General features: G+C 34.4%; 3 protein-coding genes across 3 annotated transcripts; 1 reads left to right on the top strand and 2 right to left on the bottom strand.

Annotated features, from left to right (window-relative positions):
* Positions 1-2,265: 2,265 nt before the first annotated feature.
* Positions 2,266-3,903, bottom strand: LOC112701026 (uncharacterized). The gene is made up of 4 exons (XM_025751830.1): positions 3,802-3,903; positions 3,307-3,437; positions 2,833-3,221; positions 2,266-2,747 (listed from the first exon to the last, which is right to left on the bottom strand). Exons 1-4 carry the CDS (start codon positions 3,901-3,903, stop codon positions 2,266-2,268), a joined length of 1,104 nt encoding a protein of 367 aa, XP_025607615.1.
* Positions 3,904-16,300: 12,397 nt separating this feature from the next.
* Positions 16,301-21,133, top strand: LOC112702156 (SNF1-related protein kinase regulatory subunit beta-1). The gene is made up of 4 exons (XM_025753074.2): positions 16,301-16,943; positions 19,536-19,714; positions 19,831-19,993; positions 20,634-21,133. Exons 1-4 carry the CDS (start codon positions 16,749-16,751, stop codon positions 20,949-20,951), a joined length of 855 nt encoding a protein of 284 aa, XP_025608859.1. The 5' UTR covers positions 16,301-16,748; the 3' UTR covers positions 20,952-21,133.
* Positions 21,134-21,749: 616 nt separating this feature from the next.
* Positions 21,750-26,458, bottom strand: LOC112702154 (calmodulin). Its single transcript, XM_025753072.2, has 3 exons — positions 26,100-26,458; positions 24,761-25,130; positions 21,750-22,154 (listed from the first exon to the last, which is right to left on the bottom strand). Exons 1-3 carry the CDS (start codon positions 26,173-26,175, stop codon positions 22,043-22,045), a joined length of 558 nt encoding a protein of 185 aa, XP_025608857.2. The 5' UTR covers positions 26,176-26,458; the 3' UTR covers positions 21,750-22,042.
* Between the last annotated feature and the right edge of the window lie 1,177 nt (positions 26,459-27,635).

Raw genomic sequence — 27,635 nt, 5'->3', positions numbered from 1 at the left:
TGTGATTACGCTTAAAATCTTATGTTTTGCCTGACTTATCAAATTATAACTGACTTTTTTTTAATTATAAGTAATGGACCAAAAATTTTGTTTGGTTTTCATTTACAATAATTTTTTTTGAATGAAAAAGCTCAACACACTAGGTGGAGCAAGCAGAATCCAAAGCCATAAGTACAATTGAACAGAAAATAATAACTGAAGATGGTAAAGCAACCCCTAGTCATTTTCGGCATTGTCATCAACAACCAAAGGATGCACCACCAATCCATTCGTCGGATAACTCAAAGGACCTGTTAATGATTTCTGCTACACCTGAGCTTTTATTCTGAAACACTCTATTATTTCTTTCCAGCCAAATTGTCCAGATTACAGCAAAGAAACTAATCAACCACCTCTTCCTATCATCCTTTCTTTGTGCAAAAGTCGTCTAGCTCTCAAAGTGTTGCTTTAGTGTACCTGGTACGGACCATTCTCTTCCAAGCGCATACAGCCACGCACACCACACCTGCCAAGTGATCTCACATCCAAGGAACAGATGAAAAGCAGACTCCACAGACTTATGGCATAAAGCACACAAATTATCAATCTGGTTAATGATCCCTAATCTGCAAAGTCTATCTTTAGTATTCACCCTCTCAATCAGAACAAACCATGAGAACAATTCAACCCTTGGTGGGGCAAAGCCCTTCCAAATAGCGCTAATGAAGCTATAGCTTGTTACTGCCTCTGGAAGGACTGCTTTCTGCATCACCTGCACGAAGGATTTAGTAGAGAAAATACCAGTTCTATCAAATTTCCAAACCACCCTATCCTCTCTCTCTGTTGTTAGCCTAACTGAACATAAGATCTCATGGAGTTGGTTCAACAGTTCCAGCTCCCATTGAAATAACTCCCTCCTTCACTGAAAGCTCTATATCTACTCTAACCCATCCCAAAAGCCACAGTCACCTATAACAAAACCTTTAAGGTTTGAAACCAAGAAGAATCTAGGAAACAAATCCTTCAAGGCACCACCAGTTAACCAGTCATCCTCTCAGAATTGGATTGTTCTGCCGTTTCCTACTTCTATTGACAAGCCTCTAATCATCCTCTCTCTGATTTGTGGCTCCTTGATTTGAAGGTGGCAAATGTCCTTCCACGGACCCCCTCTTGAAGGAACCTGTTGACTATGCAGCATCTTAGAAGGATTCATGTTATTACAAGAGCATACTACTCTCTTCCATAAGGGGCACTCCTCTTTGGAGAACCGCCACCACCATTTGAATAGGAGAGCTGTATTTCGAACCACTGCATCTCCCACTCCCAAACCACCCTCCTTTTTAGGGGCCATCACTACCTCCCATTTCACTAGTGGTATCCCAATTCTCCCATCATCCTTACTCCACAAGAACCGTCTTTGTAAGGAAATCAACTCCTCTGCTACTGCCTTTGGTATCTTGTACAAACTAAGATAATATATAGGCAAGCTATTGAGAACCGATTTAATGAGTACCAGCTTACCCGCTTTATTGAGGGTCTTTGCTTTCCACAAACTCAACTTTTCTTCCACCTTATCAATCACTGGTTTTCACGTCTTAACTAGCCTCGGGTTTGCTCCCAAAGAGATGCCAAGGTACCGGACAGGGAGAGAGGCCTCCTTACAACCCAGCAACAGACACATCTTACGCGCCCACCTCTGTTCACAATTAACCGGAATGAAATTGGACTTCTCATAATTAATAGACAACCCAGACATCAGCTCAAAAGAACGCAGTAGGCGTTTGTAATTCTGAATGGTCTCTTCTTCTAGCGGGCAGAACAAGATAGTATCATCCGCAAACTGTAAGTGTGATAACTCAATATTATCCCGTCCAACCAACAGCGGTAATATGCGCCCATTCTTCACCGCCTCCCCAATCATCTTATGGAGCACATCAACGACGAGCACGAACAGAAAGGGATATAAATGGTCTCCTTGTCGCAGGCCCCTTTTAATCTTGAAGGGCTTAGAGGGTGACCCATTAATGAGCACTGACATTGACGCCGAACAAACACATTCCTTAATCCACCCCCGTCACCTCTGCCCAAAACCCATCTTCTGCAGCACTATATCCACAAAACTCCATTTGACTCTATCGTAAGCCTTTTGAAAGTCCAGTTTAATGATCGCTGAGCTCCTTTTCCTCAACTTTAGCCAGTGTACTGTTTAACACGCTATCAAAGCCCCATCGTGTATTTTTCGGCCCTGCACAAAAGCAGTATGAGTCTCGCCCACCAGGTCCGGCATCACTTTTCGCATCCTCCAAACCAACACCTTGGATATGACCTTATTTCTGTCGCTCCAGTAAATTTTGGTGCCAGCGCCACCCACGTGTCATTCGAGCCCGCAGGTAGCAGTGCTGAATGGAAGAACCCCATCACTGCATCCGTGAATTCTCGCCCAACTTCTTCCCAACACTTCTTGATAAAATTCATGTTATATCCATCACTCTCTGGTGCTTTCGATGACTCACAATCCCACACTGCAGACTTAATTTCGTCAGCATTCGACATCAGTTCCAGCTCTGTTGCCTCGTCCTCATTTATTCGCCTTACCAGCCCGTCCCGAAATCCTATATTTGGAGATTGCTCCTGGTGGTACAACTCCTTATAGAAATCCTGTATAGCGACCTTAATCCGAGATTGATTTCGCACTAAGCGGCCTTGGATCCTTAAGGCCTCAATTCGATTGTTTCTTCTCCGAGCCGAGGCTAAAGTTGTGGAAGTACCTAGTATTTTTATCCATTTCCATAGCATGCCTGGACCGAGACATCTGCTTCCAATACAATTCCTTTCTGATATACCATTTCTTACATGAGCACACAAGCGCCTTCCTTCTAGCCTCCATTATTCCATCATATACCCCATTGCTGACCAAATCATCAACTTTCCTGATCTCCTCTCCAAAGTGCTCTCTATGCCACCTGCCCAACGGAATCGTCAAAGCCTTCAACTTGTCCATGAACTGAATCTCCCCTAGGCACCTGCATTCCTCCTTCACCATCCTCAAAAACCCATTATGAGTAAACCATGCATCCAGACTCCGAAAAGGTCGCTGCCCTCCTCCCAACCTTGTGACAGTCATGATCAGTGGACAATGATCTGACAAACCTCTTGGGCCTCCTCGTAGCCTTTTTTTAGGGAACTCTTCTAACCACTCAAGACTAACCAGGACTCTATCAACCCGACTACATGACTGGCCCCTGAACCAGGTAAACTTACAGATCAGTTAAAGCAAGGTCAACGAGCTCCATATCGTGAATCCAAGATTTAAACTCTACTACAGACCTCGGCAAGGAAGTAACCCCTCGTCTTTCTTCCTCTTGAATAATATTGTTGAAGTCCCCATGAAACAGAAAGGAACTTGACATAACCCAGACACGAAGCTCAACTCTTCCCACACAACGACTTTTTCCTCCCTAACATGCTCACCATATACTAAGCAGAAAGCACACCTAAAATTATTATTTATCATGACTCCATCCACACATAACCACCTACCACCTTTATAACAGTTATTTAAGTTAAATACCGTTGCATCCCATAGCAACAACAGGCCTCCAGACGTACCTTCCGCTTCCACAAACTCCCACCCTACTCCATCATTACCTCATAGTTGTACAACATCAAATTTAGTCACCACATCTTTCTTTGTCTCTATCAATTCTAACACATGCAAATTGTACTTCTTTCTAAAATTTTTTATCATGCTCACCTTCCTAACCCCCGCCAACCCTCTAATATTCCAGGATGCAAAACTCATTTTAAAATAGATGTACACACCTTTTTTCTGTTTTTTGGACGACTCCTTCGAGCTTTCTCTTTTTGTTTAGCCTGCTTTTTCTTCAGTGCTATTTTCTCATTCTGAGCCTGAAGTATCGCCATTATATCCTCTTCCTCATCGTACAGCACAGCTCCAGATTCCTTAGCTAGGTCCCACGTCTTCCTGCTTTCCTGCATTGCCTGGCCCGTTCAACTTCGAACGTTTCAGAACCTGCGTCACTCCCAGCCTCAGTATGGTCATCCCCCGAGCCAGCTAACTCTCCCCCAGACCCGACGTTCTCCTCCACCGATTGCTTCATCAACCCGTGCGCTTCAACTGCTGGTGAGGTAAAACCTGATGTATCCTTGGCCAAACAGTTTCGGTCCTGGCAACAATCCTCAGAACTTGGTCCCGTAGTTACACCCAGCTTCTTTACACTGCTACTGTCGTCCTCCACCCGGTCATCAACACAAATGCACTCTGTCTGGCATAACTCATCAGCCCTACCATAGTCGAAAACCCCCAACCAATCTCCCCGTACCTGTATACCTTCCCCTTGCAGCACCACCCCACCCCCTTCCTTCATTGAAACCTGTCTCCGCACCAACAAGAATATCAGCTACCTGGCTGTCCCTGCCAAACGTCGCCACCTGCACCGCCGGACCTCCATCAGGCACCAAGCCGCCCGCCACTGCCCGAGCCAACCTCCCATCGCCGCCAAGGCAAGAGGGTAACGTAACCCCTTCTTCAAACAGTGTCCAGGTCCCAGACCGGGAGCCATCATCTACACCGACGGAGTCAGCCCCTCGCCCCCAACCGAACTCAGTCCCAGTGTCCGGCCTTCCCCTGCATTCGGTGACGACCGCGCCGCCTTGGACAGTTTTCGTCTCTTCGATAAGCTTGCTTGATGGTAAGTCTTCCCCAGACCAGACCCGACCCGACACCCTCTCCATAGTAAAGTCAGCCTGGTCCACCTCAAACTTCCTGCCATCCTGAACATGTGGGCTGCAATTTTTGAGGCCCAATTGAACCTCCTTAGTCTTAGTCAACACACTTTGGGCCATGGCATTATTGAGAATAGCATTGTCACTAAGACCCACCCACCTTCTAACACTAGTGACATCACCTGCAACCCCCGCACCATTAGCCACATCCCAGGACAGAGTCCTCTCCGAATCCTCATCCACTTTATGCGCCAACGATCCCGCATATCCAGCCTTCATCATATCGGAATCAGATTCCCTGATTATAGTCCTTCCCCTTTTCAAATTCAAATGTTTGTTATTCGATTCATTTAAATCTTCCGGGGATATTACAACTATACCATTCATCTGATCCTCCCCTCTTCCCGGCACCGTCATCAGCTCCGTCGAGGCATCCCCACTCTTCAGCTGCCCACCATCAGTGCTTGCTAAGCCCTCAAAATCGCAATCATTTCCGATGATGGGACCCGGATTACCTCCCAGCCCATCCTTCATCACATAACCCAACGACTGGGATGACCCGTTCCCTCCCTCTGAGACAAACACATCAAACATAGCCGTGCCTACAAATATGCGAATCCTCTCACGAATAACCTCATAAATACATGTATCAATTAGCACCCGACCAACGCCAAACGACGAGCATGAAGTTGTCTTAGGATCACAAGCCACCATCTCTCCCCACTGTTCCCCAATCAAGCGGAATGTAGCTTCGGACCATACATGCACAGGGACACCGATACACTCGAGCCATAATCGTCTCTTATCACTTCGATCATTCTCATCTCATCGCCCAACTCGATAGAAAAACTTTAATAGGCCATTCATGCCACATGAGAGATCCGCTCCCAATTCGCAAACCTTTACTACCTGAGGCCATTCCTTTTGAGCTACGGAGTGCAACAGACGGAAGTTAATAGCTTTTAGAGTACTCCCAACAATACTCTGCTTCAGCCAAATCAAATTAGTTTCTGCTATCGATGCCTGTATGACCCTTGGCCTCGGGCCCTCCTTATCCTTCTGCCAGCACCGCCGCAGAGAGTCAGTCTCATTCTCCAATTGTTCCCTGCCATTAGGGGTGAAAACAGGCCAGGCCAGGCCAGGCTTTACTCTTAACAGGCCAGGCCTGTAATAGAGTATATTGGCCTTAGCCTGGCCTGTAGTCTGGTATAGGCTTTTTAATGAGTACTGAGCCTGACCTGTTGTTAAATCTGGCCTGGCCTGAAGCCTGTCAATAGGCCTGTTTTTTTTAATAATAATTAAATTTAAGATATAATTTAATTTTTAAAATTATAAAATATAAAATAATAAATTTATGAATAATATTGATACAAAATACACATATATAATTAAAGAGACAAATGACTGAGTGGATAAAGGTATTATTATAACATAGAAAACCGAAGTTCAAATCCTTCTAATAGCATTTTTACTAGTATAATAAAATTCTCTATATATATTTGCAGGCTCAGGCCGGCCTGACAGGCCCAACAGGTTATTTCAAAAGCCTAGGCCTGGCCTTTTAAAGAATATAGGCTTTTTTAATAGCTTGAGTCTGGGCCTATTTCCTATCAGGCCAGGCTAGGTCAGGCCAAACACAGGCCAGGCTGCAGGCCCCTGGCAGGCCGCCTGGCCTATTTTCACCCCTACCTGCCATCCAATCCGTCATAGTTCCGAGCAGGAGTTAATCCGCTATCACCCCCACCATCCACAATACGATTCCCACCCTTATCAGGAAAGTTTCGCCGATCACCCCCCAAGTATTGGTACACTTCTTTATTTCGTCACTTCCCAGAACCGTCTTCCCCTTCGAGGCATTCCTCCTAAACTTAACATCTCCGACGAAAATCTCCTTTTTCCTTAAGCACATACGATTCATATCTGAAATTGCCTTCAAAGCGCACCCCTTCGTAGTATATCGGATAAATGCAAACAAGTAAACCACTCCACTCCGCATCTTCCTAGACAGGTAAATATCATTGATCCTTCCCGTCCATGAAAACAACCCAAACAATTCCTTTTTTGATATGTCTTCCGATAGCCTATCGACAAATATGGTAAACGAATTTTGTTCTAGACGGAAAAAAGCTTCTCTATTCCAAACTCTTGGATCCTTATCAAGATATTGGACCTGCCTAGTCCTATCCCTCCCCCGGTGTTTTCTCACCCTCTCTCTCCCGCACTCATTATTTTCCTGCAATAATTATTAAAAGAAAACCGTATACATTTACAATAATTTTTATTGTAGCTATTGATCATAATATATGTTATAATAGAATAATTATAAAAAATAATTTTTAATTAGTTAATATTAATTAAACTTTTATTATAAAAATATTATTTAAATTTTATTTTTAAAAAATTTAAAATTTAAAATTTAGAATTTTAAGTTTAAGATTTAGAATTTAAAATAAAAAATACCTTTAAAAAATTAACTAAAAAAAATAGCTCTGTTATTAAACTCGTTAGACCAAAGCGAGAATTGAGATTTTAGTATCTGAAATAATTTCTTAATTCTTAATTAATTGAATGGTTTTATGCCCGTAATATTTGACTGCTAAGATGTTATATATATTGTTATTAAATGTATTACGTCGTTGATTATGAAAATATTCTGTAAATAATTTAAATTATCCGCTAAAGACTGTGTTCAGCTAACAAATCCAGCACTTTGTCTGCTATCCATTTTAAAATAATAATATGATCTAAAATAGTATATTTCATTTTTTTATTATCTACTAATCTGTCACAGTCAGATCCACCACTTCAATTTAATTCATACTATATAAATTAGGAAGATGTTCACGTATACTATTGTACGAAGTTGGAAATTTTTTGTTCCAATTGTCTAGACCATGCAGATTTAATTTAAATAATGTTAAGGATCATGATTCAGTGAAATTGATCTATTGTGGACTGCAGGTGATAGAGTTTAAGCATGGACATGCAATTGTGTTACCCGTTTGTGTGAAATTGAAGATAATCTTTGTGTCCTGCTCGGCTAGAATGTAGCTTCGTGGTGCACTATGGAAAAGCCATGTTGAAAGCTTAGCAGAGCCGACATCATGTTGGGCTATTTAAACAAAATTTTGTCTAATTATCTAATAATATATGTAAATGGCTTGTTATGAAGCATTTGCGTTCTTGTCATAATGCAATGTGTTTGGTTTTGTAAATTAAAATTAATAATTCATTTTAAATTTTAAAATTAATAATTTATTTTTAAATAATATATTTTCAATTCTTTATAAATATATAATAATATCATTTTTTGATAACATAAATATTAATTAATTTACAAAAAATATATTCTAAGATAAATAAAATGGATATTAATTTATTGAATATAAAAATGATATTTAGTTATTTATAAATTATATAATATTCTCTAAAATCTAAAATTTTAATTAAACTCATAAACTATACATCCTAATTTCTCATTAATAAAAATTTATAAATACAAGTATAAAAATAATGTTAAAGATAAATTAGTAATATTATTTTGTTAACTAAAACAACGAATACGTATCATTACTTTCTACTCTACTTCTTTACGAGAACCACATTTGTCAGCCAAGTGGATATTTTATCTCTTTTATGAATCCGACTTCCAATAATGCTTGCACTTATTATTTCACGATCTATATTCTTTTTTTTCCCAAGTTTTCGACGTTTTTGCTGGATAGGTCGGGAGCTTGGATACACAGTGAACTTATGAGACATCAGGTCGAAATCTATATTAGGCATGTCTGAGGCTTTCCAGACGAAGATGTCGGAGTTTTTTTTTAAAAGATCAATGAACTTCTTTTTTAGTCCTTCTTCCAGGTTGCATTGGCCCATATATTTGTTGTTTTCTCGAGCTGATCTCCAATCTGAACTTCTTCCACCTTTCCTCCACATTGGGATCGCAATTTTTTTCGAATTCGAACATCTCCAAACTCGATGGTGTTGACTTCCTTTTCTCTCGGGCCGCCTTTTAAATTAAGACTTTCGTTGTAAAACTTGCGTGCTAATTTTTTATCTCCCTTTATAGTGCCAATTCCTTCTACAATGAAAAACTTCAGGCATAGATGGGATGTAGAAACGACTACTATACAAGTCAGTTCAAGGTTGTCCGACCTATTAAACCATTGTATACCGAAGTAACGTCAACCATGATGTAATCAATGCTTAATATTTTTGACTTTGCATCCTTTCTAAAAGTAGTATATAAGGAGATAAATCCAAGAGATTGAATTGGCGCATTCCCCAGCACAAAGATGTTATCTGGGTATGCCTTTGAATCTTTTTCTTTTAACCCGAACTTATCAAAAGTAGGTTTAAACAATATATATGCCAAGCTTCATTGATCCATTAGTGTTCTATGGAAGTTTGCATTGACAAGGATCATTGTTATAACCACGGGGTCGTCATGGCCAAGCATTATCCTTTAATGATCTTCTTTAGTGAACGAGATGGTTGGCAAGTCGGGAGATCTGCTATCTTTCCCGACTTGGTACACCTCTTTAAGATGCCTTTTTCGTGATAATTTTGATATCCCTCCTCCAATAAATCCTCTAGCCATTAATCATGTGTATATGTTGTTCGGGAGTTTGAGGTAGACGTTCTTGTCGTCCTCCTTCTTCATCTTTTTTTCTTTTTCTTTAATCGTCCAATCTATCTGTCAAGTACCTATTTAGTCGATATTCTCTAGCAAATTTTTCAATGACATTCTTTAAATAATAGCAATCATTGGTAGAATATCTATAGAGTTTGTGATATTCACAATCTTTTGTCTAACTTCTTGCTTTTTTGTGTTTAATCGGATAAGAAGGTGAAAATTTTTCGGTATAACATATCTCTTTACCTTTTTGTCCAAGTTGTTTGTTGCCTTTAAATATAATTAAAATAAAGTTAATCTTTCACCACAAAAAAGTGAAATGAAATTAATCTAGTTGAGTTTGTATAGTAAGTAGTAGCATTAGCATTTTCAATAATCATGTAAGTAGTAGTAGCATTAAACTTTAAAAAAATTCTAATGACCCAATATCTTCAAGGTTGCCATTTGCTTTACATCAATAAACTATAAGCTGATTACTTGTTTTTAAAATTATCATTTTTTGACATTTTTTCTCTTTAAATAAGGTTAATTTAGTTATTTCTCATTCAATAAAGAATAATTTTTTATTGAATAATTTTTCGTACACATGAACTTCATGTTCCATTTTCTGTCAGAGTACATGTGATAATTTTTCGTATATATTATAGGAAAATTATCACCTATTCTATAGTACGAATCTGAAACTTTTTCGTTCCAACTTATTTAATCATTCAAATTTAATATAAAAAATATTAACGGTCAAGATTGAGGTGGAAAACATATTGTGGGTGTGTAATGTGAGTGGTTTATAGGTGATCTTCAACTAATAGTTTTCTTATCTAATTCTCTTCTGATAAAATTGACACTGGTAAAAAGATTTTTAAAACTTCATTATGAGTCCAGTCATAGTTAAATAAATTATCCGAGCCAACGTTGCATATCATGTAATCTTTTTTTAAACGGGTCTTGAAACTTTTACAATATTAGTAACAACATATACTATTTGACTCAAATAAAATATTAATATAAAAAATTGTAAAATCAAATATTATTATAAAAAACTGTGAAATCGCCTGAAATTAAAATATACTAATTTAAATATATATATTTTGTTTCATTTAGTTTTTGAATAATCTCTAAAAATAACTTAACATATAACAATTAAAACAAGACTCTGACAATATTTGAACTTAAGATTTCATATGTTTTATCTAAATTTTACATTATAAAAGTATTATTAGTATTTTATTTAAATTCAAATAAAAAATATTTACATATTTGCTTATGTTAATTTGTGTATAATATAAGTGTTACGTTGGGTAATCGGAGGTTAACGGGCTGGACTTGTTGGGTTGGCCCAATTGTATGAGGGAAGAAGCCTTTGAGCGGATTTGCGTCTTTAGAGACTCCTTCCGACTTGTGAGTGTGAGAAAATGGGGAGTGGTACCTGTAAAGACACTCTGATGCCTAAGTTAGCAAGGGTGTGAGCAGGTCTAGAGAGTATTGGGACTTAAAGATACCTAAGGGGTGTCAGTGTATTTATAGTGGTGAACCAATAACCACCGTTGGAGTAGTTTCACCTATTAGGGTGGATAACCGTCCCTTTATCTTAGGGAGGTTACGATATGACTCCTGGAAGTGGGTTGAGAGATTTTAGGGGCAGTTATTATCTGCCAACTAATATTTGCTCCCGACTTCTTTAGAGCAAGTCGTGGGTAGAACCGACTTCTTGAGAGAAGGTCGGTGTACTGAGGAGCCCAACCTTATGGTTGGATCTGTAGTTTGGACCTGGGTCTTAGCGTTGGGTCAAGGTATGAACAATAAGTATATAACAAATAATTTTTATATTTAAATATAAAAAGATAAATTTAAATCATGGATATATTTTAAAATTTAACTGATACGTAAAAAATTTTACATGTACATTTAATCACAAATACTACATCATAAAAAATAATTACTATTTTCATTGATCGCGTGAATGATTATCCAAAAAAATGAATATAGTTACACGAATGTGTAAAACATTTTACATTGTCCGAGCATAAAAAATTAAACTCTATATTTTTTTGGTTTAATTATTTGTTGATCCTTATAGTTTGAATTTTCAATTAAGTCCATATACTGTTTTTTTTTTATTGAGTTATTATACTATATCAGATTTTATAATTAAGTCCATGCCGTGACAAAAATACTAAAATTAACATAATATTCCGTTAAACATAAAGAATATGCCTAATATTTGACTTAAAATTTTGCATAATTTAACAAAATATTCCATTAATTTTAACGTTTTTGTCACGGCAAAAACTTAGTTACAAAATTAGTATTTTTGTCCATAATGTTATTTTTGCCCATATTGATTTATGTGTATTTTCTAGTATTTTTATGTAATAGATAATATAATTATCTAGTATATTCAATTATAAGCAGATAAATTTATTTTTATTTGTTGGTGTGAATGTTTTTTTAAGATGATATTCTATGGTGTAATTTTGAATTTTAATTATAATTATTTTAGTTTATGTTTAGAAATAATTAAAGAAAAATGTTAAGAAAAAATGATTGAAAATAAAAATAAAAAATATAATATAGAAGTATAAATAAACTTTATTAATTATAATATATTAGAATGTATACCAAATAAGTATTTGTTGTTGTGTTAAAGCTAAACATACTTAGAGATATTTTAAATAATTTATTTGATCCAGAAGATATAAATAAAATAGAGTAATATTAATAAAAGTGTTATTGAATATGTTTAAGTAAATCTAAAGTTATATATTCTAAATATTTATAATTAAAAGTTGTTATTATAGCTATTTTAATTAAATATTAATTATATTTAATTATCATGCTTTAATTTAATTGAGATGATAAGTATAAAATTTAATTGATTAGTGGTATATTATAACGGATTTAAATTTTAAAACTATTAATGATAAATGATACTCATAAATAGATACAAATGTTTTAAATATTAGAATTTATATTTTTTAAATCATTACTAGGTTGAAATTTATTTATTTATTGTCTTAAAAAATTATAAAGTTATTATTTATAAAAAAATTATTGATAACTTTCACAAGCAATTAAGCCGGTTATTGAAAACCAGCAATTCAAGGGACAATGAACCTCTTATAGCTGCCCATTTATGTCATTTCATGTCTAATTTAGAGGATTTTAGAGTCTTTTAAAAAGTTGCTAAACGACAAAATTAATATAGGAACCTTTTGCTTATTGGAACAGCCATGTTCCATAAAAGTACTTGGAACACCTGATAATTTTCCTATAAATTATAAAAGACCATTTGCAATTTTAGAAATAGACAATCTTATCGCCTTGCAAGTTTCAATCTCGAATATATTAACACAAACTTCAAAATAACACTCTACATATTAAACAAGTTAAATGTAATTTTCAATATAAAAATCGATGTGATTCACAAATTAAACTGATATAATGTAGTTAAATAAGTTATTAGCTAGGCTAATTTTTTTATTTATTTCCCTTATCAGTAGGTCAACTTTGCTTGGATCATAACGTTGAGTTTTTCATAAATATTTTTAAACAAAAAAATGGATGAAAAAAAAAAGTCTGCTAACTCTGCTTAATTATGAGATAGTAGTAATAATTATCATCATTTTATACATATATTTGGATTAATTATTATTAATACAGATCTTTTTATGATCTGTTTGAATTTGTTTGCTATATAGAAATTATTTTAGCTCATTTTAAAACTTAAAATAGACTTATAAAATTATTAGAAATTAAAAAAAAAGTATATAAACATAAAAATTATCCGTTACACATTTATGTGTATTATACTATTTTATATTTTTAACATAATAATTAGCAGCTAAAATATTAAAATATTTTATAATAAAATAATCACAAAAATAAAACTTTTTGCAATAAACTAATAAAATATTTTCATCGTAAAATAATCAAATATTTCATAAACACTAAAAATCAACTATTTATTTCGTTTTACTTTTACTCGTACTTTGATTATATTATTTATAAAATTTAACTATAAATATAAATTTAATTATATTATATTATTTATAAATAAATGATATGTATTTTGAATAAGTATAACACTATTGATAAAAGTGAGTACTAAATAATTTTTCTTCTTTAATTTGGCTTAACTATTAAAAATCTCAAGCTATATCTTTTAAAATTGTATCTCATTAATAACAGTTTTGTGCAGAAATATACAGATATTTTATTTTATATTATCCAACTAAATACATAACGAATACGCCAGCAAACTAACATGTTAAGTTAGAGCGTTAACATGACAAATTAACCTTTTTTGTTTAGACTTGACGAAAAAACACTTGTAAAGGCTGCATTATATTACAGAAGTGAAAGATAGGAGTTGAAGTGGACAATTTTTATTTTAAGGGAGTCAAATTGTCATTTTAAAAAATAGATAGAGACCAAATTGATAATTCATTCTCATTATTATACAATATAAAGTAGTGTTCATATTTTGGTCGAAATAACCCAGGACCATAGATTTAGTAAAGATTGGACGATTTTAAAAAAGTATAATAAGCATGCAAATCTAATTTCAAGATGATCATTGTTCCATCTACTTGACTTGTTTGGAGCATGGGTTATATGACTCGCGACTCACCAACTTGCATTGCAGGTAAAAAATTTTCAGATTACTACTTGTCTACTTTTAAAGGAGTTAAGTTTTAAAATGGTTCTTGAAGTTACACTCGAGGTTTAAAGTGGTCCCTGAAATTAATAGTTACTCAATTTTGTCTTCGAAATTACACTCGAAATTCATAATAGTCTCTTAGGCAATTTTCGCCCATCATTAGTCATCGAAAAGTTGAGATAGACTGATTCCTACCATGTTGGCACGCCAATGGTTACTGACGTAGCAAACAAAACTTTTTTTATTTACAATGTGATCCATTTTTCCTTTTAAATCCTTAATCCCCAATTTTTATTTCATGAATTCTCTTTCTGATTCTCTTCTTCAACCCCATTCTTTACTGTCACTCTTCCAAATCCAATTATCAATAACCTCTATTATATAATCTATATTTCAAGTCATTGCCATCACCATTTTCATCCTCATCATCAGTAAAAATGTACCTCGATCCTTCAAGTCCCATCTCTCTGTCAGTCTCCTCTAACAAGTCCATTAGTGGCATCAGCACTAGCTGCACCACCTCGTCTTCCTCTCCCTCTCCAACAACTGCCTCTCTTGCTGACAGTGTCCTACTGCCATCCGCACGTGACCCGCCCACGTCGTCCTGTTTCTCGTCATCAAAATTGTCGCAGAATGTCACCACACGTCCCTTCTGAAATGGCTCTAACACCATGCCGGAAGGGTTCTGTTGCAAAAATTGAGGCCGGAGTAGTGCGCTGGTGACAAGGGCTAGTTCCGTGTGGTTGTCGGTGGTGAATGTGACCTCGGATGGGGAGCTGTAGCAGGTGAAAATTTGGCGGGAGAAGTTGGCCTTGGCTACGAGTGAAGGGGGAAGGAAGGCTGGGACTTCATCAACATTATCGTTGTTGTTAGCCATGTGGTGGTGGTGGTGAGTTGAATCAACGTTCGTTGGAGATGGATTGAAAGTGTTTGAGGGAGTTGGAGCATTGTGTGTGATAAATTAATTGGTAATATGCAGAATTATACAAAATTTATTGGATTTTATTTTGTCTTGATTATGAAATGATGTTTTTTTTCTCTTATATTTGGTACTATACCAATTGAAAAGTTTATACTATAATTTACTATATTTTTGTTGATAAATAATTATTGGTGTTTTTACATTGTTGCTGCATTGATATTAGATTTGGAAGAGTGAGAGTAGAGAATAAAGTTGAAGAAAAAGAGAATGAGAAAGAAAATTCAGAAAATAAACATTGGGAATTAGGGATTTAAAAAGAGAAAGAGACCACATTACAAACAAAAAAGTTTTGTTTTCCACGTTAGTAACTGTTGGCGTGTCAACATGGCAGGAATCAGTCCACCTCTGCTTTCTGATGATCGGTGATGGACGAAAATTACTCGAGGGACTATTATGAATCTCGAAGTGTAACTTTGAAAATAAAGTTGAGTAGCTATTAATTTTAGGGACCACGTTGAGCCTCGAGTATAATTTTAGAGACCACTTTTAGACTTAATTCACTTTTAAAAATATCTACAACTTTAATAATCTCTCTCACGTGAAAAAACTCTCCTGAAATTTTAAATATAACTACTCATTAAAATTATCGCTTTCTTTATAAATACTTTAGTAATAGCAGTGTCAGATATTCTATAAATTTTTGCAGAATTCTACACTATCATTTACACTATCATTCAGGTAAGAATGTTAAATAATTTTACTATTCTGGTGAATAAATCAAGATCTTTATTTAAAAAAAGTATAGACCTCATGTTTAAATCCTTATCAATTTAATTTAAAGTATCACTTTTGAAATAAAAGCCAATTTAGATAAACAAATTAATTAAATTCTTTTAAAAACAAAGTTTAAAACATAAAAAATTATATTAAAAATAGTTTATTTAATAAATTATTTTATATTTAAAAAGTTATTGTAAAAATATTTATTTTAAAATTGTATAATAAATAAAAATAATAAAATAACTTTTGAAAATAAAAAAAAATCAAATTTTTTAATTTTGTAAAAAAATTTTAAATTATTTTTTAAAAATTAAAAATATTTTTAAAAATTAATATCAAATACTATTAATATAACTTTTATAAATCAGTCCAAAAAAAATAAATTTTAAAACGTTTTAAATAGACCTAAGTAGTATAGATAAAGTCATAAAGATAAGAATTAGTGAATTACAATACTTACCCACAAAAATAGATTTATATTTTACGGCAAATATGAAGAAGCAGATAATAAGCGCGAATTCCGATTCAGCACGCGCGTGTGACTGAAACACCACTTCTTGATTCTTGTTGCATTGCAGTACAGAAAAATCAACAATAAATTTACATTAACCAAATTTTCCCAATAAATTTATTTTTATATTTTTTTAAAAAAGAAGAAAGAGGCTCCATTTTTCCTCTTCTGTAATGTCATTCTTCTTCCAAGCAAAACTCCAAAAACCAACGCATAAGATTAGCGTCAGAGACACACAAGCCGATAAGAACAACTCCCTTCTTCTTCCTCTTCTTCCACAAACTCACCACTCATTTAAAATTAAAACGACCGTCGTTCATTCTTCCCTCTTCCTCTCCTTCCCTCCCTCGCATTGCGCCCTTCACCGAGCATACATAAACGACGCCCTTTCCCTCTCTATCCCCTGTCGTTTCTGCCAATTATTGTTATTTTTTTAAAAAAGGAAAATATCTGTTGCGTTTGGCTTTGTGGAACCGTTCACAAGTTTTGTTTCTTCCTTTCTCTTTCTCCAATGGGAAACGCTAACGGCAGAGAAGACGGTGCCATTGGCACCGCCGGCGACACCTCCGCCGCTGACTCCGCCGTACGTGGAGCTCACGCGCCCGACTCCCGACCTCCCGTTCGCGCCTTCTCCACCGATTCCATGGCCAATAGCCCGCCTCAGAGTCCTCGCCGCTCCAGATCGCCGATCCTCTTCGGACCTCAGGTTCTCTCTCTCTCTCTCTCTCTCCATTTTCGTGTGTTCGTTTTAGCTTGAATTTGATTTGGAATGGTTAGATATTTGTGGAACTTCGATTTTGGATGGTCAACTAGGTGCTATTGATTGATGTTTCTCGTAAAACTACTGACGTTGTGTTCTTCTTAGCACCGAAGAATCTTCTCAGTTGAAATAGAATTCGCTTGTTTGTTTTTTAATTTTTTTATCTTTTCCCCCGTTTTGAACGGATCTTGTTAATTATGTTGTTGATGGATTTGGCTCTTCCTGGCATGGATCATGTACATTCAATTATTAGTGCGATGCAGATAGAGAAAGCATCGAGGTGATCGAGCTGAATATGGAAGACGAGTTGTGTGTCAAAAACACGACGAGGAATGGACCAATGGTGCAGATCTAGGTGGCTTATTGTTTTTCGTAATCGTGGTGTATGAGTATGACCATATTGAATGTTCCCTGCAGTGATGATGAAATCTCATTTTGGTTCACTTTGAGTTAAGAACGTTTTTACTGGATTTAATGCTTCATTTCTTCAAGTTCTGATGATATGCAACATGGCTTTCACAAATTTAGATGATTCTGATTTCTGTCAGAGTTTTCGTGGTCACTCTCTCATTTTTTTAAAGTTGTTTTTAGAAAAAATGTTTTCTCAAGTTGAATTGATGGAGCCTTGTTTTCATGCTAGTTCTACTTGTATTTGAGAGCTGTGTGAATAGCATTACACCATTTGAACCTGTGGATCTGTCCCCCTAGATTTTCTAGTATACTGGGATACGTAGTTAATTCTTCCTGCCATGGAAATTGCGTTCAATAACTTCCTCTTGATCAATTGTGTAAACTTTGCTGTTCTGAATGACTGGATCTTAAAGGGACTTGTGTCTGGCAAGAATCTCTAGAGGACTAATTGAATAACCCTGGTCAAATAAGTTCTCCCCCCTCTCCAAACAACACACACACAGACACATTCAAGCGGCTATCCTTAGTTGTTCTCTAGTAGTTCTTGTAACACGGATGTATGCAGATCCTTTTTATCTTTACCTTTTATATATGGCAGGTTTTTCCCAGTTGCACTGGATTTGTGTTTTACATATGAAGATTTTCGCTCTATGTAAGTAGAGTATAATCTTGTGAAAATTTTTTGCGCATTTCAGGTTATTGGGGATGTGCTCAGCGGAAAAATCATTTCCTAGTCCGTTAAAAAGAATTGTCAATATGTGGAAAATGAATTTCCTTCTTACATGATGTAAATTGTCTTCCAAAATTGAAGGTTGGAGCAGTAGTGCCCCTTACAATTTACTCTTATTTTTAATTTTCTCCACCTTCCAACAGTCTTGGTTTGGCTTGAATCACACTACCACTTTTAAATCATTCAGATTCAATAAATGTGATTGTTGTTTCATATTGGCTAGGCATATGGTCAAAGTCTCTTCTATATAATGATTTGGACAATCCTTAAGCTCAAATCCAAATGAATTACCAGAGTATAATAGTATATCCTATACCAATTCAGGGCCTACCTGCAAGCCAGAAGGTGGGGTAGGTGGGTGGGTGTGCTTGTGCATGTTAAGTTTCACCATTGGTTAGGCGTATCATCATGAGCCATCCTTCTACAATGAGCTTTCTTATGCATTAGATCCCATTATAATCTCAATTCCAGTAATGCTTACTATTTTTCTTATAATTGGGTTCAAATCTGTGTACAAGATGATTGCCCATTGTCTAAGTTGGCAAAATCCCTAGTGGTTAGTGTTAGCCATTTGCGTTTTGCTAAAAAACACCAGTGAAGTTCTATGGTGATATTGCCATATCAATTCAAGAACATCAGATGACATTCCCATTTATATATCTTATAGTTATTGTTTCATCTAAATGTAATATCTTACAAACTATTGCTCAAGAAAATGGCTTGTGTACATGTGCAACAATAATCAGAAGAAGCTGCACCCTTTGTATTTAGAAGTTCAAACTTAAGGATCTGTATTAGGAGAAAGATTTTGTGATACAACTGATGGATGTTACTGAATTACATACAACAAGCTTTATAAATACATTTTTAGTACTGCTCATTAAAGATTTCCTAATAAAGTTGATGTTTTTATGAAATATATGATCTATGTAATTTTTCTTAGGTAGAGAATAGATAAGAATTGACAGGCCTTTAGTATAACCTTGTTGGGGAGTGATGTATACACTATGTACAAGGAGTGAACGATACCTAAACAACTGTACCTTATGCGCATTATTGTTAATTCATTATCAACATCAAAACATTAAAAAATCTCTGATCAATGTGTTAGCATGCAATTTGATTTTGTTTTGTAACTGGGGTGGGATTTTTCCTGGCTAAATTTGGCTTCGTGTAGCAAAATTTTGTTCAGCTGGCTAATTTGTAAGGTAGGTTTGAAGTTGCTTGTTTTTATTTGTTATTATTATTTATATAGATTAATACTATAGTCTTGCCCAATAATATTGTTGTGAGTATGATATGGAAATGTGAAATCAAATAGTTTTGTCTGGAAGTCTGTGACCAGACATTAGCCAACTGTTTTCTGTAACTTGTGGCTTCTTTCCTGTGTTGTTCAGGTTCCTCTAGCTCCACTCCAAAGAGGTAATGGCCCCCCATTTGTCAATCAAATGTGGCAGAATGAGTCTCATGGTATTGTTAATCACCCTCCTGAGCAAGGAATCCCTGTCATGATTACATGGAATTATGGTGGTAATAATGTGGCTGTGGAGGGATCTTGGGATAACTGGACATCTAGGTGAGACTTAATGACTCCTGTGACAGCAAGGATGGTTTTCAGTGTTTGATTTGTGCATATTCTGTATTTGAAATAGTAATATATGTATGGTAATACTCAGTTTTAATTACTTGCAGGAAGGCATTGCAACGAGCTGGTAAAGATCACTCAATTCTTATAGTCTTGCCATCAGGTATTTATCATTACAGGTTCATTGTGGATGGGGAACAGAGATATATTCCAGAACTTCCTTATGTGGCTGATGAGATGGGGCACGTCTGCAATCTTCTTGATGTTAATGTATGCATCTTGCTTTCATTTTTTTAGTTTAACTGAAACAACACGTTATGATGCCATATTTTCTGTGATATCTGTCCTCATGTACGCTTAATTGTGCCTGTGACCCTTCTGCATTATTCTAGATCTACTTTTTGGTAAGGGCGATCACTCCAATTAGGTTGTTATAAGATGAACTTGACATATAACAAGCCAGTGTCCTTCTGTGTAGTGAGGAGTGGGAGGGCAGGTGGGCTGGGCAAGAAAAGAATAATTCATTATTGCTGCATGCCTAATGTGGATTTAAGAATGAACATACACAAACACATAATTATGCACCCCATTATTGGTTTAAGGAACCGACTTGAAAAGTTTTGGAACCCAGTTTTTTCATGGTTTCTTGGCTTTGTGAGCATTAGAGTGATGAAATAGGACTATACCTTCCTTCATTGTTTTCTTGTCTATGGAATTTAAGGTTGATGTACAACATTAAGAGAAAAACTGATTATGAAGAATTTTTATATATCACTTTCCCATTAAACCCAGCATAACTGCATTAATTGATTTTCGAAAGTATCATTCTGGTTTCCTGTTTAATGAAAATCGATTTGCTTCTGTTTAGTTATTTGAGTAGTCTTTATGTGAACGTCCTTGTACTCTGCAGGATTATGTGCCAGAAAACCCTGAAGGTGTGTCCGAGTTTGAGGCGCCAGCCTCCCCAGAATCCAGTTATGGTCAAGCGTTCCCAGCCGAGGAAGATTTTGCAAAAGAGCCAATGGCCGTTCCTTCACAGCTGCATCTTACTGTACTAGGTATGGAAAACTCTGACATAGGTTCCTCGTCAAAGCCTCAACATGTTGTGCTAAATCACGTCTTCATAGAGAAAAACTTGGCCTCAAAATCTGTTGTCGCACTGGGACTTACTCACAGGTTTCAGTCGAAATATGTTACAGTCGTCCTTTACAAACCACTCAAGAGGTAAATATGTGACCCGGCTGTACTTTATAAAATCTCCTTTTTGTTTTTTGTTTTTGTTTTTGTTCTTTTGTAGCTTCAGTCTGTAAAGGTGAAAGGTTTGAATAATACTTCCAAAGGTGTTATATGAAGGTCTTGTGTCTATAGATATGCTTCAAAAAAGTAACTCGCGCTTCTTTTTTTCTGAAATGTGTCTTAATCTTTAGTCTTTCAAATTCTGACTTTCTTTCTTGGTAAAGTATTTGATGAGGTTTCCACTGGGAGTCTCATTGATAAGGCTGGCTATTTTATTGCTAAGATGTCTCCATTCCTTATGGTATAACCTCGTCCAATACTTTGCCTTCTTTCTTTCCTTTGTCTTCTACATCCTTGAAACTTAAAAATGGTTTCTTCAAATATGATGTTGAAATATAATGCTGGAGGAGAAATTTCGTTTGGTTATGCGGTTATGCCTGCTTCCAACGAAGAAATGTTCAACTACAAGGCTCATGGGGAAAGTTATTCTAAGTCAAACTAATGGCATATTGTTTAGATTTCTGGAAGTCCTAGACTATATGATCAAATTCAAGTCTAGCTTCTATAATTTTTGTAACCACTTTTTGTAATATGAAAGCTAGAACAAACATGCTACGAATATTTTTCAATTGTGGACGCAGGGTCTAGAGTCTTACTAAACAAGGCCACTATTATGAAATTTTTTTTGCTTTAACTAGAATCCAAAAAAAAAAAAGAAATGGTGTACTTACGGTTAAACCAATTATGATTTAATATGAGTTCATTAGTTACGAACCTATGTAGGTTTTCCTTTTCATCCAAAAACCACGAAAACCACAATCCTTTTCTAGAACAAGGAGTTACAACACGTCCCATGTCACATTAGAAAATCAAATACATAGAAAACTAGGCAGATTGATGTTTGGCTAATCATCGGATTCTGACTATCGTAGCTAAGAGTAGCACAGGGTCAGGGTCGTTATTGCTACTATTATTACACAAGGCCAACACACAAAAACATGAAAGTTCGAAATCACAGAGTAAACACAAGATGCATCCACATTCTTTGGTTTTACAGAGTAAACAGCGCTTTGTTTTTGGTGTTTAAAGGATGATGCATCCACGTTCTTTGGTTCTACGTCTCCTGGAGCAGCCTCTGCTATTCACGCTACCAGTATTCTTCTTCTTCGCTTGAACTTCTCTCTTCTTCTCCCTCCTGCATATTGCACACAACAAAAACCATTGTTTTGAATGAAACAATTCAAGGTGAAACCCATCGTTATGGCAAAACAACAAAGAAGTGCATTAAAGTATAATTATTCTACGAACCCCATATTCTTCGATGCTAACAGATATGATCGCATGACTAAGATGCCGTTCACTTTGGAACAAAAATCATAGATATTTTTCTTCTCCATCCCACTCTTGAATTATTTTTATTTATTCCTTGATGACCCTTTATTAAAAAAAAAAAAAACTATGTTTCTGTTAACCACTCTTTTTTATTGTTAATTTCTTTATTGACTACTTTCTTTTTCTAACACTCTATTAACTACTTTACTAAGGCCCAATTCTAAGATGTTCTCTTATATTTGACTGATTTTATTTTATTTTATTTTATTTATAAAAAAAAGGCTTTTGAAAAGAGGGGTGATATTTATATTTTATACGCTAAATTTTAATCATTCGTGACATGATGGTAGCTTTATTCTATTCCGAGTTTCCCACTTTGAAGTAAACCTATGTAACAAACTAGTTGCATCGCGTACCTAGAAACCAAATAGAGATTCCCACTAAAACAGACTTTATTCTAATCGTGAAACATGAAAATGAACATCATTGTAACTCCAAAGCATGATGCATGAAGATTCAAAACGAGTGATCATACTTGTATCCAAAGCGAGAGGTCGTACATGATGCTTATCACTAAGAATTTTGATATGGTGACATGAGGTGACATTATTAACTTTATTTTTCTTAAATATAAAAAATGCTCCTAAATATGACCGATTTAGAGAAATTTATATATAAAAAAGATTAAAGTAGTTGATGTTTAATTTTTTTAACTAAAATGAATTAAGAACTTCTAGCATTTGAAAAAGAATCTTGTCTAAAAAATTTTCCGGTTACACAAAAATAAAAACTATTTCGCCGTAGTAACAAATTAAAAAGAAAAATATTTTGAGATGATCTCAAAATGAGTTATGTTTATTTAAAAGAAAAACTAAGAGAATAAAAAAGAGGCAGCATAAAACATGAATTCCAACATGCTCAATCATATCAAAAAGTAATGCTAGTGTGTTATTCGAATCTAGATTCATACCCCGACCAAAGGTTTCAGTGCAGAAGATACAAATAAGACACCAAAAAGGCAAAAACAAAGCGAGAAGGTATCAAACTTTTTTTTTTTTGGAATAGAGCTAATATGAATTTAAACTTGAAGTCCTTTTTCTTGGAGAAAGAGCTTAACATGAAGTCATGCCTTTAGAAAATATCTCTAGGAAAAAATCATAAAAACAGGAACAAAAACAAAATCAACGGATCGGAGATAGGTATTTCCCATCTTCAATTTTAAAAAATTCAAAAGGTATATTCGTTAAGACAAACTCTTCCAAAAAAATTTGATAAAGTAAAAATTAAAAATATAATCATTTTTTAATTTAAATAATAAAATTATAAATTCAATAATATTTAATATTCCTATTTTATCATTTTACTAATAGATATTTTTTCTTGTGCTCTAGTTACATTCTTTACTCAAGTATATTTTTTAAACATCGAATTAAAGAACATGTATAAAAAAAATGGGAACACCCTACGGCCTACGCATTCAATTATCCATGTTTAGTAGCTAATGCTTGTTTTTTTTTTAATCTTTTTCTTTGGGTTGTGTTGACCACTTGTGCCATTCTAACATAATTTTCCGTTTTAATTGAGGTGAAATCTATAGTGTCTATAATACCTAATTTATTTGTTACGACAATTTTTGAATATTTAATAATTATTTATTTTTATATTTTTAAAATTAAATATTAATTTTTTATTCTTTTTGGTAAGTTAAACAAACACTTTTAGACACCGTAAGGATCACCTTGGATTGTTTGGGATACCAAAAACTACCCGATATCCTATTACCACAAATTTGATCAATCAAATTCAAGTTAACCACCAAAATAGCGACCTCGTTCGAAATAACCTAGTTGGCGCTTGCTAAGCTAAATGGTTGTATAAAAACATGTGCAGATATTTATTTTACTAAAAGAGTTGGGGCATTGCACTAGAATACTCTAGAGTCTAGACGGCAAAACAGGGGTATGAATTTCAAATGATGAAAAGAAATAACGAATATTCTTTCCTCTCTAAATAGGCAAGTTAAGAAATGCAAAATGATCATAGAAACAATCATATAGCATAAGATGATATTAACACTATTAGCCACCCACATTTATAAAGCACCAAATTGCAAACAATTGTTCTAGGTTCATGATGATGATAATAATAATAATAACCAAAGAGAGAAAAAAGAAAGAGACAAAAAGAGAGGACCAAAAGTTAAGTACCAATGCATGGTGAGACACAAAGCTAATCCAAACTAATGAAAGCAAGGGGCAGAGCAAACAAGCATGATAAGTAATGAGCAAGTACCAATAATATAAAAGCAAACAAACCCGACCAACAAAAACTAAATATGAACCCAAATTTGATGTCCTAATTTGAAAATAGGATAATTTCTCATCACAACTTATCTGCCCTGTCCCTTTTTTCTGTTCATATGCATTTTTTCAAATTTTGATTTGATAATGGTTTGATTAAGGTCCTCACTTAGCCATCATGACTTTGACAAACTCCTCGTAGTTGATCTGCCCGTCGCCATCAACATCGGCCTCGCGAATCATCTCGTCGACTTCCTCATCCGTCAACTTCTCACCGAGGTTGGTCATGACATGGCGGAGCTCAGCTGCGGAGATGAAACCATTTTGATCCTTGTCGAACACCCGGAAGGCTTCCTTCAGTTCCTCCTCTGAGTCAGTATCCTTCATTTTGCGAGCCATCAGGTTAAGGAACTCGGGGAAATCAATAGTACCATTGCCATCGGCATCAACCTCATTAATCATGTCCTGAAGTTCTGCCTCAGTGGGGTTCTGCCCAAGCGACCGCATGACGGTACCAAGTTCCTTGGTAGTAATACAACCTGTTTACATGTATAAAGTTAGTTAAGGTGTCAATTGTCAAAAAATATACAAGTAATTGAACTCCACAACCAAAAAGCATGATCCACTATAAAGAACAGATAACTAGACCTAAATTAATGTTCCTTCTCAAATCCTACTCTCTCTATTTTGTCAAAGGAAAATAAAAGCATTAAAAAAAGTTTGATTTTGATGCTGTAAAACATTTTCTACAATCCTCCAAACACATCCATTCTTTTGAATGACCATTCACACTATCCATGTAAAAGGTAATTATTTTTTCTGTGGTGGCCTTATGTAATTAGATGTACATGTAAAAATATTTATATCGGTAGTGTATCAAAATTAAATTCTAAAAAAAAAAGCTATATCAACCCTAGTATTGACACCAACTAGAGGTTATATTCTCATCTATAAGAAACCAACTCCAACATTCCACTACATTAATCAATAGATGCATTCATCACTAATAGCATATGGAAACGCAAATCAACTAATTTACCCAATTATAACAGGATACTAATGCTAATCTAGAAGAGGATTAGTGATTAATCAAATATTTTTACATAGCACCAGCACTGGATATCAAAATATGCAAATTTATAAGAGTAAAAAAAAAAACAGAGATCAAATCTCCGGTTACAAAATCATATGATTAGCAAGGGACTCACTAACCACAAAATATCATGACAAACACGATCACATGCTGCATTAAAACATGCTAAAAAAACAGATACATGCTGAAAACTAATTGAAAGCAAAAATGTCAATCCTTCACAAAAATAAGAGCTAAAAGTCAAACGAGAAGGAACCCTAACCCTAGATCAAGCAAAAAAGCAAAAAAAAAATTATCATTTCTAGAAGGAGGAATATCAGAAAACCGATATATGCAAAAAGAGAAGAATTGGATTTAGATCTAAGAAAGAGAGAGAAAAGAGGGAAAAGGGAATTAGGGATCTGAGAGAAGAGACCATCGCCGTCCTTGTCGAAGAGGCTGAAGGCCTCCTTGAACTCGGAGATCTGTTCATCGGTGAGTTGATCGGCCATTGGAGAAGGTGATTGGGGAGCGAGAAAATCTGAGAGAAAGTGAAGGGAAAAAAGGGAAGAGAAGAAGAGTGCGTTTATTTAGAAAACGAAAGAAGAGAAATATGCTATTTATATACACTTTTACTCCCTTTCACTTCCAATTTCCCACTTTCTCTCTCTATTTCTGGAATAATTTCTTCCTTTTTCTGTAATTTTTTTTGTTTTTCTGTTTAAGAAAAGAATCTTATTGTCGTTTGGTTTCATAAAATTTTTATTTTTTAAAACTATAGTTTATAATAAACACAAACAATATTACTATAATAAAAATGAATGTAAGAGTTAAATTTAAAAATTAATGAATATATAATATTATGTTAGATTTTTTAATTTTGATAAATATAAATCAATTTTAAAAAAATTTACTTTAAATATTTTCAAAAACATATCTGATTTTTAAAAATTATAAGTACAAATATATGATTTTTTTATTTATTAAACTGTGTTTTTGAAAAACACAAATACCTATTTAAAAATTTTACCAAACTAAACCTTAATCTTAATATTATACATAACTAATCATGTTTATATATTCAATTAACAATAAGAAATATATTATTGATACTAATTTATAATAATGCTATGTACGCATAATATATTAGTTTTAGCTATAATGCATTTATGTATAAATATATATGTTATTTAATTTATTTTTAATATATATTTTATATAAATAATTAATTTTTTTTATTTTTTTTATATATATATAATATAATTGATTGAGTTAATATTTGTTAATTACTCACATAAAGTTATTAAATAATAATTAAGATATTAACACGTATTATATAAGCAGTTTAGTTAAATATATAATAACGATGTTCAACTTCATCTTCAAAATTAATTAGTGCATGAAAAAGTTTATTACTAATATTCTAATAACAATACTGTGATGTGCGTTAATGTATATCGTTGTGAATTTGTTATAAACGGTCCTAATAAAAGAGTACTACCTTTTTTGCTAAAAATAGCATTTCCAATAATATTGAGTTTTCTTAGTTTTTGTATTGATATGTGCTTTTACAAAACAAAACTCGCAATAACTATATAGAATAATACATAATCTTTTATTTCTTAATATTGTCAAGAAAATTAAATATTTATGTAGTAGCAAAAAATCTGTAAGCATGCGTAGAGTTTTAAGTAAAATCTCATTACTTTTTGAATTACTAGAAATAATATATGTTTTTTTCCTTAAAAATTTAGTTTCAAATTTGATTTGTGTGAATAGCAAAGAGAAGTTTCATACTTTTCATTTTATGATTGTTGAGCTAAGCCAAACAAGTTATATAATAAAGTAAAGGAGTCTAAGTATAGGGAGAATGGTCAACTTTGCTAAACCAACTTTGTAGAGAAACTTCCACTCAAGGCGAAGTATGTCTTAAAAAGGTTGATGTTTCAAAGAGTTGGACACAATTAATCAA

This window comes from Arachis hypogaea, chromosome 7, assembly GCF_003086295.3.
Source record: "Arachis hypogaea cultivar Tifrunner chromosome 7, arahy.Tifrunner.gnm2.J5K5, whole genome shotgun sequence".
Lineage (NCBI taxonomy): Eukaryota > Viridiplantae > Streptophyta > Magnoliopsida > Fabales > Fabaceae > Arachis > Arachis hypogaea.
Note: the sequence above shows the minus strand (reverse complement) of the source record. Positions and strands in the feature narration are given on the sequence as shown.